Genomic DNA, 11,730 nt, shown 5'->3' with positions numbered 1-11,730 from the left:
ACTTGGAAAATGGATCAAGAAACTTTAAAAATGGATTCTTCCTTATAGGAAAAAAACATGGGAAACCAGGGTTTTTCCCTTGCAGGCTGGCAGAGCTCCAGCCTGCCAGGGGCTGCTTGGGGCCTCCACTGCCTCACACTCTGAGGGGCTAGGGCCTGGGGGCAGCGGGTCCGGAGTGAATCCAGACTGGCCATCAATGTTTACAAATGGGTCCTGGTACAAAAAAAAGTTGAGAACCACTGAACTAAATGACCTCTTGAGGTCCTTTCCAACCCTCATTTTTTAGGAATCCCTACAATAGTGGTTCTCAACCTTGTTTCAGACTCAAGGCACCCTCATGAGACTCAAGGCAACCCTTGGAAAATGCCAGCTTTTCATTATCACTCGTGTTTCTGCTACAGAAAAAAAGAATCAAGCCGTTCTGCTGCTGCAAAGAACGCAGCAAGGCCACAGGCCTGAGATAGGGTCCTAGGATAGCCAGAAGTTTGGGTGTTTACACCCATGATTTTCAACCAAGATGCCATGGCACCCAGGGATGCCTTGAGGTCCTTTCAGGGGTGCCACACAATGTTGTCCCTGTTGAGTGTGCTAATGGGATTCACAAAATAAACCCAGAGATGTCAGGAAAGGAATCCATGGTGTTAAAAGCATTCAGACCTGGAATGGCCTGCATAAGTTCTTTGCAACAGAATTGCTCTACTTTTTTTCTGTAGTCTAAACATGAGTGAAAAATAAGAGCTGGCCTTTCCTGATGGGCTGCCTCCAGCCTGTAAGAACATAAGAATTGCCATTGACTGTATCAGACTATAGGTCCATCTTGGCCGGGGATCCTTTATCACACAGAGGCTCTGGCCAGGGAGACCATCCACATCTCCAGGCAGAGTTTCACTGGGAGGTGTTCACTGGCTCCTTGGACTTGACTGGGGACCAGTGGGCACTGTCCCGTGTGCTCTGCATGATGTCTACCCTTGGTGCATTTGTTTTGAACCTATGACCTTTACTCTGTCCCTGCTTCTTTTGTTTTCTCAAGTAATCAGTTGACACATGTGAACCTAAGGCCCATGTCCCCAATAGGTGTTAAATAGGCCTGTATCACACAGAGACTCTGGCTGGGCAGCCCCTGGGGACTGTGGGGCCACTTTCCTGTCCCTGGTCTGTTCATGTCTCTGGGCAGAGTTTCACTGGGCAGTGTCCACTGCCTCCTTGGACTTGAGGGCCAGTGGGCACTGTCCCGCATACTCTGCTCAGCCTGTCCCCCTTGGTGCACTCGTTTTGAACCTGTGACCTTCACTCCTGTCCTTGTTTTGTATTTTTTTTTGTCCCATGAATTCAGCTGATGCATACCCAATAGCTCCCTCTATTATTAAGGGGAGGTAATTGTTGATCTGTGGGCATAAGGGCCATGTTCCCAACATGTGTCAAATAGGCCTGTCACACAGAGGCTCTGGCTGGGGGCCCCCCGGGGACTGCAGGGCCATTTTCCTGTGCCTGGTCCATTCATGTCTCCAGACAAAGTTTCACTTGGCAGTGTCCACTAGCTCCCTGGACTTATTCAGTGGGCACTGTCCAGTGTACTCTGCTCAGTGTCCCCCTCCTTGGTGTACTCATTTTGAACCTCTGACCTCACTCCCAGTCCTGTTTTGTCTTTAGTTGTCCCCTGAAATCAACTGACATATACCCAATTGCCCCCTCTAATAACAGGGGGCATAGCCTGCAGAACGAGGTGGGCCACCTGGGCCACAGCCTGACCAACTTGTAGCACATCAATTTATATAACCCACAAATGCGCAATTGCCATTCCGGTTAAAACTGTATAGCTATTTTTTTAACTGCATAGCTAGTTAAGTTAACGTGCTAAATGTTGGTCAGGCCATGGCCTGGGTGCCCCACCCTGTTCCGCGGCTTATGCGGGGAGAGTAACTATTGCTTTGTGGTAAAGTGCACGTTAACCCTATGTGTCAAATAGGCCTGTGTCACACAGCGGCAGAAAATGGATACTGAAAGGGAGAGTAAACAAGACAAGACCAGGGTTGGTTTTTATTCACTTTCTTCCATCACTTGCAACCTCTAGCATTTAAGGTCCAGGAACTTTGAATTCAGAGGCTGGACCCTTAACTCCTGTGCTCAATAGATACTGATGCCCTTTTTCCCCAAGAATTTGTCCAGTCCAATAATTCTAATTCCAGTCCCTATGGAGACTGCCTTGAGACTATGGAGGGGTGCCTCAAACCTAAAAAGGTTGAGAAGCACTAGTCTATCCCAACCGCGCACAGATGGCCCGATAAAAGAATCGCCCACAAGAATTCCTGCCTCTCACAGCAGGTGTGATGGCTCTTGCTGCTATGTATTCCTCTTTGAAGTCGCTGGGTCTACCCTGTGCATCGTATTGTGTGGCACGGTTAAAAAGGATCTCGGGTGCCATGGCCCCGCCTGAGAGTCACTGCTATAGAGGGGAGAAAAAAGGAAGTCAAACTGCGGCTGGACAAGCGTGCCCTTTGTGTCTGGCAGTGCTGGAGGGATGCTGCAGCCCTGATGTCCCAGGAAACCTGCCAGAGAGGCGAGGGGCTTTTATGAGTGGTGTCTTAGGAAATGTGGGCTGGAAGGGACCTCAGGAGGTCATCTAGTCCAACCCCTGCTCAAAGCAGGACCATCCCCAACTACATCTTCCCAGCCAAGGCTTTGTCTAGCTGGGTCCTAAAAACGTCCAAGGATGGAGAGGCCACCACCTCTGGAAGACCTGTTTTTTTAAAGAAATGTTTCATGTTCCCAGTCAAATCAAGTCCAAATCCCGGAGTCAGCCCAGAACCATACTGGCCCTACAGCCCGCAAACATCCTCCACCTCACCAGAGGCTGCAGATGTTTCCAAAATCCTTTAGCAGGTGTCCTAGGTGCGGGCCCAAGCGGTTCAGATGCCGCCGACTTTCGCCCCGCCTCAGCCGTGTGGCCGCAGGAGCGAGCTAGAGAGCGGCTGCCGTTTGCATCAAGTGGGCTTGAAGCCCCGACGCCGGGGCGGGCACCAGAAGAGCAGGTTTGCCCGGGAGCGCTTGAGGAACCCTGCCTTCCTGGACGCAGATACACGGCGTTTCCTTGCCAGGCGACCTGCTCCTTTACTGTGCTCCCTTCCTAGCGTGAGCGGGGTTTATTTCCCCCTAACAGCTTAATCTGCCCTTGCTGCAACTGGAGACCCCGGCTGCTGCCGCTCGGAGGGAGGGAGGGAGGAAGCCGGCCGCAGGCCAGTGTCTCCGGCCCCTGTGCCCCGGGCTCTCTCCAGGCGGCGCGGGGGCGGGGCAAGGAGCGGCGGTGGCTCCGCCCGCAGCAGCCGGGGCGGGGCCGGCCACGGAGACGGGCCGCGGCCATGGCGGAGTGGGGGCGCGGTGAGCGGGGCCGCGGGGCGCTCAGCTCGGATCCCTGCCGGGGGCTCGGGCGTGGGTCGTGCGGTTGCATGCTGGGGGTGTCCCTGGGGCTGCCCGTGACTGGGGCGGTGGGGGGGCGCACATGCGGCTGTTTGGTTGGGGGAGGTTTTGCTTTGCCAGCCCCGGCCCGGGGATGGGGGGATGCCTCCTCTTCCTCCGACCCCGTGTGCTGTGTGCCTGCCCTCCCACCGCGCTCACCTGCCTGGCCGGGGCTTGCTTGGGCTGCTGGCAGGTCAGAGGCTGGCGCTAGGTGCCTTTCATGCCTGCCAGTGCTGCCCAGGTGCTAGGAGTACGTCTCTGTTTTTGTATCGCTTGGAGGGGCAGGTATTAGGCGGGAGATGTTTTCAACCTGTCCCTTTGATAACTGGCTCCGTAAGAGCTGCAGGCCCCCTGCCACCCCACCCGTCCTGCAGTGACCCCCATGTCTCGGGGCATACATCTGCAGTGGGTCGGTAGCTGCTGATGCGGGTACCTTGTTACGTCCCCTCCGGCACACTAGCTGACCTGTCTTGTACACACTGTAGATGGTCGTGTGTCAAAGAAGAACAAATATATGTGTGTTTGTATGTGGATACACAGATACACGCACCTGTGTGTGTATGTGTGTGTGTGTATATATATATATATATATATAAAATGTACATGTGTGTCTGCATATCTAGGTATAGGTGTGCATGTGTGTGTATACACACATACACAGATAATATATCTATAAGTAATTGAATCTGAGCGCTCTCAAGCTTTGCACCTGTGTAGCTAAAGCAGGATCAGGGTTTGCATGTATGTTGGGTGTCTCGGATACATATCATACATCTGGGGTAACATTTCAGGGGTAGGAAAAACCGGTTCTTAAAATGGTACTCGGAGTCACCTAACTAACAACAAAGTGGCGGTGGCGCTGCGAACAGAAATCCCAGTTCTCTTACCAGCTGTGATGAGTTTACATGCTGATGTTTGTGTCATAACTGATAAGACTCCTCCTCTCTCTTTCAGGCCAGGGCCAGAACGGCATGGATGACATGTTGGATGTCGAGAACAAACATATGGCAGACAATCTTGCCACCAAAGTCACCAGGCTGAAATCGGTTAGTTACTAACTCCATGTGGTCCATTTTCCTTGCTGTGTTCACTGTGAGAAAGGAGCTGGTTTACACAGGGGTGATTTCTTTATTCCATGGTTTGAGAAGATGCAGGATATGATACAGCCTGTGGTGGGTTGCATAGTTAACTTTTCTAATGATGTAGCTGGGAAATTTTACCAATTTTCTCATCACCAAAATTGTCTGGTCTTAGTGGCAGCTAGAGAAGAAATTTGATATAAAAAGTAAGCGGCAGGGAGGCCAAGGCAGGTAAACATGTCAGACAAGGCGTGCCTTCTGTGGAAGAAAGTAGTTATAAAACCAGGTTAAAAATATTAATAAAAAACACACTTTCAGTTTTCCTTCAGGAGGGAGTCATGATATTTATGGTGATGATAGTCGTGGTGTATCCATGGCTATTAAAGGAGTATTCACAGTAATCATTTGCTTCCACTAATGTCAAAAGCCTCAGTTAACATATGGCTGTAATGCACAGACAACATCATTATCAGAAAACCAGAATCTGTGTTCTGTTACTGCTTCATGATAGGCATGGTCATTTCATGTACAGAAGCTTCCAACTATAGACCTTTATTTCCAATGCTGCAAAGCGCAGGAATTTATATAATCTTAAAATGTAGGCAGAATCTCCCTCCTCCCCCGTCTTCTTTTTTTCATTGCATAGAACAGACATGGCAGTGTGTAATGTGTAGGAGGCAGTGGAAGTAATGGCCTGTTTGTGTGGTTGGGGTTTCACCAGCTTCAGATATATTAGGAGTTGATCTGTTAATTTGAAGATAGTAACACTTGCATCCTTCTGTGTTTTGATTAGCTGGCACTGGATATTGACAAAGATGCTGAAGATCAAAATCACTATCTAGATGGCATGGTAAGACACTGGTGAGATGTCTAACATGTGAATGGTTTTGTGCTGACTTCAAAGAGTTTGCTCTGTAGTTCAGAAGGAAAGGTGATCAAACTCTGGCAGTTGGGTTTAACAACCCAGCACATGTCAGGTAACATGAAAACATTGTTTGGGGTTTTAAGTACATAAGCCAACAGAAACTTAAAAGCTCCCAATATTATGTTGGGCAAATACAGCCAGCATTTAATAACAGTTGACACTGATAGGGAGTAGTATAGTTCAGTAATGCAGGTAGAAATTACTTACTTACTAGGATTACAAACTGGCTCCTATGAAGATAATATAAGCCTGCCTGCCTGCCTTTGTCACTCCTGTTTAGGAGTTTTGGAAGTGTTTATAAATCTCTTGGGGGTACTTCTACAGCCTCTGAAATGCCCTGGATGTATAGAATTGGAATCAGGGTTTGTAGTGTTAATAATATCAAGTACTCTGTTCCTTTTTCTTCTCATTTTTAATTACCACGGGTATTTAAAAAACGGTGATTTTTGAGACAAAATCTGGCATGTTTCGTAAACTCTTTATTGCTGATGGAGAATCCAGGGACTTGGGGAATGGCTTGTGCAGCCAATACATGCATTTGTGGCTGGAAAATCCCCTAGCTTCACACTTGACGTTAGCAAACACAAGCAAACTTTTTTGCCTCAAGATTTCTTCCATTGCTTAATATAATGATTTTCATTCATATGATACAATTTAATTTCAAAGCATTTTATGTACTTAAAGTAATAAGCAAGCTATTTGGCCACAAGACCAGGTCTGTAGCTTAAAATGTGCCCACCAAGAATTTCTAGACTAAGAATAACTTCATGATTCAATTTGGCATTGGAATCCCTTCCTTTGATATGTTTGAGTTTGGGATTGATGTGGTCAAGCTGTTTCTGTGAGTGATTGGGAAGTGGTTGTCTGCAGGTTGGAATCTGGGTAGCTAGGGCATGTAACCCCTATAGAAGATAACCACAATATTGAAAGCAAGGCAAGATAAACCTATTCAGGCTTCAGCAGAGCTGGCATGCAGGCAGTGATGTCACGGGCAGTGTGTGGAAGGTCTAATGTATACTTGTTTTCACTGGAAATGGAGGAGAGTGGAAGGTTAGGGTGAAGGAAGAGACCATGATTACAGCAGAAAAGTTAAATGAGGGGTCTTAAATCAAGACGGTATACCCATTTTTTTTACTTCCCTTCAAGAGATGGACTTCAGATAAATATCTTGGAGTAAACCTAAGCTTAAGCTAGAAACTGTGAGATTAACATTGTCTCTTACACTCTCTGACTTCCTTAATGTTCTTGAATGATGTATTCATCTGACTGTCATTTAAAAAATACAGCAAATGATAAAGGTAGAAATCAGATAACTGAGCAAGGGGAAGAAAAGAGCACAGCCAACAGGAGGGTATTTGATGCAGAAGTAAGACCATTATCAAAGGTGCAAAGCTACTGGGTAAATAGAAGGACCTATGAAGATGCCTGCATAACTGGGGAGGTGGTACAGGAGGAAGGAGTGATACGAGCTTTTCATTGAACTCAAAATTGGGGGGGGGACCAGCTGTCATCAGAAAGGAAAGGGTTATTAACAATTGGAAGAAAGTAAATTCTTTGTTTGTAGCCATGCTCAGACTGCATATTTCAGATATAGTTCTGGGAGAGGTTTGAGAAAGTAGCCTTCCTGTCAAGCACTTTAAGAAAGGGGTAGGTTGGAGGTCATCAGAAACTAATTAGAGTGAACAGCAGCCATTTTTTTTAAAGGTTTTGAGTAGGAAAATGTGATTTGTGATAATGGTGGTGCTGTGAGAAGATAGGAAAGGAAAGAGGATGGGGAAGAATTTGTAGAGCAGGGTATTTTAGTGCCTTGACACAACATTGAGCAACATTATTACCTATTCTGCAAACAACACTACAGGAAGGAATTTCATTTTTTCTAATCTCAAAGGCTTGTTTACACATGCTATCTGTGACTGATTCCATGTGGGGGCACTCTTATTCTGGAGTAAATTTGCATGGAATTAATCAGTGATAACTGGCTTTGACAGGCAGAGCAGTTGCATGCAGCACTAACGCATGTTTTTGAGGTATGTTGTATGATGTGATGGGGGAAAAAGGGAAAAATAAAGTTTTTCTGAGGGCATTTGACATTATTTTGGTTAGGGTGCAATTAAAACCTTTAAACTTACATTAACATAGGGTGGGGGTTACACTGTGGGTCGTGTGTTACATTTATAATCCTGCCCTTCAGACATCCTTAACATGATGCTTTTCCCTGGAGTTTGAGAGAGAGTAGCCAAACCTGTTTTGTCAAAAAACTGCATTCTTGTATTTTGGTTTTTTTCTTAATCTAGACTTAGAATTTCTGTTACTATCTGTTTCTCATGGCAGCTAATGACTGAAATAAGGAGTGCATTCCAGGGGAACCTTGACTTGTGTTATAACTTTTCCATTTCACCTTTTCTGCCCCTCAGGACTCAGATTTCATGAGTGTAACTGGCCTGCTGACTGGGACTGGGAAGCGTTTTTCCAGCATGACGCGATCAGGGAGGGATAATCGCAAACTACTCTGTTATGTTTCTGCTGGACTGATTGTCGTCTTCTTCATCCTCTACTATCTGGTGTCGAAAGCACGGACTTGAGTGAGGTCCTTGTAGTGGAATTTTTATGGAATGGAAAGCTGTGACAATGTTAGACTTATTCAAAGTCACCCTCAGTTTATCCTGCTGAGAGATTTCTGGAGGATCAGATAACAAGTTGGAGTCCAAAGAAACTGTTGTTGTGGGTGGTCTTGGACATCTGGGTCATATAATTTTTTTTTCTTAATATAAGGTGAATGGTTCATTCTAACCTTTTTTAAATTTATGTATGACATAATTTGATCTTGTTGATAGTCAGCTGTCATCTATCGTCTTGCTATCTATACCCTTCAGAACCTCTTCTATTGATTTGTCCATGGCCTCAGTGTTAACTTCACTGTCATCCCATGCTGTTAATATGAAGGTTTGTGATCAAAGTAAATCCATAACCATAAAGTGGGCAATTGGCCTGTGCTCAGTTCACTTATAAAAGCAGAGCATGTTACAAAGCTGAATGTGAGCTTGGGAAGCAGACACTCCTGGATTTTAAGCCAAATCTTTTTTCTGACTCACATTTTGGTATGGGGATGCCAGTGGTATTTCCCTGGGTTAAAATAGTTTTGTATAGTGCTTTGAAGTTCCAGATTGCATGTAGGGTAGGCCTGGAGCTAAAAATCTTCTTGTTACATTGAACTACTGATGGACTTGGGGATAGAGTAGATGTTATTAGGATAAGAGTTTGGTTCTACTGATTATTTTCGTAGTAGATGGGGAGAGAGAGACCCTACAGGAGAGAGCTGGCTGGTGTTAGTATTTTCTTTGTATCATAAGTATGTGTGAGTGATTATAGGTACACATGGATTTCCCATTGCAACCATTAAAGACCTGAAACAGTTGAAAACCTAGGGAGCAGGGAAATATTAATTTGCAGTGTCTAAAAGATGATTTGAAGTTGCTTTAGGCCTTGTTGTGTGCCTTGGACAGTTGGTACTGGCATCCTCATGAATTAGCACTTTGGTATGTGGAGGAAGACATTTCTTACGCAAACTTAGAGTTTAGGTAACAGGGTAAAACATGGCCCCATCTTTTTTCAATAGGAAAAGGAAGAGCAGAGGATTTGACCAAAAGAGTGATTTTAAAAATAGAAAGTCACTTCAGATACTCAACTTGGTCTCTTCTCTATAGCCAGTCTGGTAGATGCTCAGCATGCCACTAGTTGTATCTTTCTGGAATAAATATATGAAAAAGTATTGTCTATTTAAAGCAGTCACTCTCTAGAGTGTTCAGGACTTTGAGATGCAACACATGTGTAAAGCTCTCATTTTACTATAAAGCTGCAGTATTCTGTACATTAGAAAGCTGTGCAAATCATGTCTCAGCCACTCCATCCTACTGTGTACCGTATGCTAGTTAAGAATGTTCCTTGAAAAACACCATTCTTCTCCCCTTTCATGGAATGAACTTGCCATTACTTCACCCCTCGTTCTGTTCCAGGCCTGTTCCCTCATATCTGAATTATTTATATCTTCCTTCAATTCCATTAAATCATGTATAACTGGTAAAATACTGCTATAATAGAGTTTGGGTCTTTTAAAAAAAAATTAAAAAACAAACCCTTATTGTACAAAGCAACTCTGCCATAAATGTTTTATAATGTGTATTTTGTCTGAAATTGTTTCCCTGTAAGGATTCTTAGCTCGTTTCATGCCAACCAAATTGCTGGACCAAAAAACTATTCCTTTACGTACTCAGTCTTTCTGCATCCTGGCCAATTTATATTCCCTAATTCCTAGATACATTATTCAGCCTTGACAAGTGATGTGCAGTACATCTGAGGATTTTTTTTTCTGACCCAAGAACACTGACAAATCTGAAATAATAAATCAATCTCCTCCTCCTCACCTTGAATCTTGATCTCATAATGAGCTAGCTAACCTACTTCAACTTATCTTGTTCCAGAGTTTTGAGACAGAAGGTGCAGTGGGTATGTGTGGAGAAGGAGGCTGTGGTGACCCAATTCTGTTTCGCATTGTTTTCTGTGGCAAGACTTGGCAGTTCTGAGCTCATTTAACATTCTGAAGGGTAAATTGCTTGGCTTCATTCTGTAATATAAATCCCTCCTGATGAAAGGATTCTAAATCACTTCAGCAGTGATCTGCTTATTTTGCTTTTTGTGCTGAAAATAAAGTTGTACTGTTTTAAGAGACTCTGTATCAGAATTTTTCTTTCAGAATTTATTACAAAAATCAAAAAACAGTTTCTAAATGTTTTGTACCTGATTTATACTGACATTCTACAGGGTTTGATACCTTGGAATTCATTTGATGCAATAACACCTCCAGCATTATGGGCAAAAATCAACTGCTTTGGGCCAGAAAATGATAAGCAGGGATCTGGGCTTTCCGTTCACTATGGAAAAACACAGATTTTTCTCCTCTTAAAGGGTGGGGGAACATGGGAAACAGTGGGTTTCCTCTTGCAGGCTGGCAGAGTTCCAGCCTGCAAGGGGCTGGAGGGAGTGGGAGGAGGGCGATCAGGCAGGAGGCAGCATGTGCATGTGCACACAAGCACGTGGCAGCCAGACAGAAAGGAGGTCAGTTCCCACAGCTTCCTCCTAGGTAAGTCTGGTGTGGGGGCAGGGGGAATTGAGGCCCCCATAGCGAAGGAGGGAGGGAGTTAGGCAGGGCTGGTGCTGGGGTCACTGCCCAGCCAGAGTGGTGCCTGGGGCTTGGGACCCAGGGCCGGAATGGGAATGTGTGGCCGCAGTTGGGGGTGCAGGACAGAGCCACAGGTGGCTCATCCGGGGGCAGCGGGGAGCCCTGCAGCACCATGGCAAGATGTTCCCTGCTGACCAAGTAGCACTGGAGATGGCAATGCAGAGTTGTGCCCCTGCTGCTGCCACGTGGGCAGGGAGCAATCTCACCATGGCAGTGCAGGGGTCCCGGTGGCAGCACTGAGCCTCCCTGCCCCTCTGCCCTACTGCACAGGGTCTTGCCCGCCATGATGGCCTGTGGGGGGAAGGCAACAGGACAGGGAGCCCTGAGCCTGCAGTAGGAAGCTTGCATCTCTCTCCCTCCCCTCCCCTCCCCATACCTCTGGCAGCTGGGGACCCCATCTGTCAGGGCGGGGGGGCGGGGGCTGTAGGCTGTGTGTGAGGAGCACTGGCAGGGGGGTTAGGGCTGTGGGTAGGGAGTGAGGGGCACCGGCAGGGCCAAAGGGCTGTGGGTCACGAGTGAAGGGCACCAGCAGAGTTGAGGGGCTGTGGCTTAGGAGTGAGAGACGATGGCATGGGCAGGACACTCGCATGCCAGGGCTGCTCAGTGCCACAATGCAGTGGTGGGGGACAGCCACAACTGGACCTCCATCCCAGTGAGCAAAGGGGGCAGGGTGAACTCTGATATTCCATAATATAAACCCAAAATCAAACACTAAAATATATAGGTATTTAGAATTTATTTTATTATACTGATTGAGGCGCTGGTAGGCTTCCAAATTGCTTTAAAATAAAAAACACAGATTTGGGATTTTTTAATAAGAGAATTTGCAAATTTTTTAAATTAGAATTTGTGATATTTTTTTAACAGAAAAAAACAGGATCCCTGGTGATAAGATATACCTTGGCAGGTTCTGCATATGATAAGAGGCCACCAGGCGGAAGAACGGTTGTCCTCTATGGCCTTCTGAAGGATCATTTTGCTTATCCAGCACCTTCTTGTTCAGAAGTCATGAAAAGAGGTGGTCAGGAACATTTAAC

At 46.1% G+C, this 11,730-nt stretch overlaps 1 protein-coding gene across 3 annotated transcripts; it reads left to right on the top strand.

Annotated features, from left to right (window-relative positions):
• The first annotated feature begins 3,104 nt into the window (after nt 1-3,104).
• Nucleotides 3,105-10,182, top strand: BET1L (Bet1 golgi vesicular membrane trafficking protein like). Of its 3 annotated transcripts, none has more exons than XM_059722512.1 (4): nt 3,105-3,129; nt 4,408-4,499; nt 5,326-5,382; nt 7,872-10,182. In XM_059722512.1, the coding sequence occupies exons 2-4, from the start codon at nt 4,425-4,427 to the stop codon at nt 8,037-8,039; spliced, it is 300 nt and encodes a 99-aa protein (XP_059578495.1). In that variant the 5' UTR covers nt 3,105-3,129; nt 4,408-4,424; the 3' UTR covers nt 8,040-10,182. The 3 variants fall into 3 exon arrangements, with proteins under 3 accessions (XP_059578495.1, XP_006274947.2, XP_059578494.1); XM_006274885.4 differs by lacking the exon at nt 3,105-3,129 and adding an exon at nt 3,300-3,375; XM_059722511.1 differs by lacking the exon at nt 3,105-3,129 and adding an exon at nt 3,541-3,703.
• The last annotated feature ends 1,548 nt before the right edge of the window (nt 10,183-11,730 follow it).

This window comes from Alligator mississippiensis, chromosome 2 (genome assembly GCF_030867095.1).
Source record: "Alligator mississippiensis isolate rAllMis1 chromosome 2, rAllMis1, whole genome shotgun sequence".
Taxonomy (NCBI): Eukaryota; Metazoa; Chordata; order Crocodylia; family Alligatoridae; genus Alligator; species Alligator mississippiensis.
This window is presented reverse-complemented; position numbering and strand designations above follow the sequence as displayed.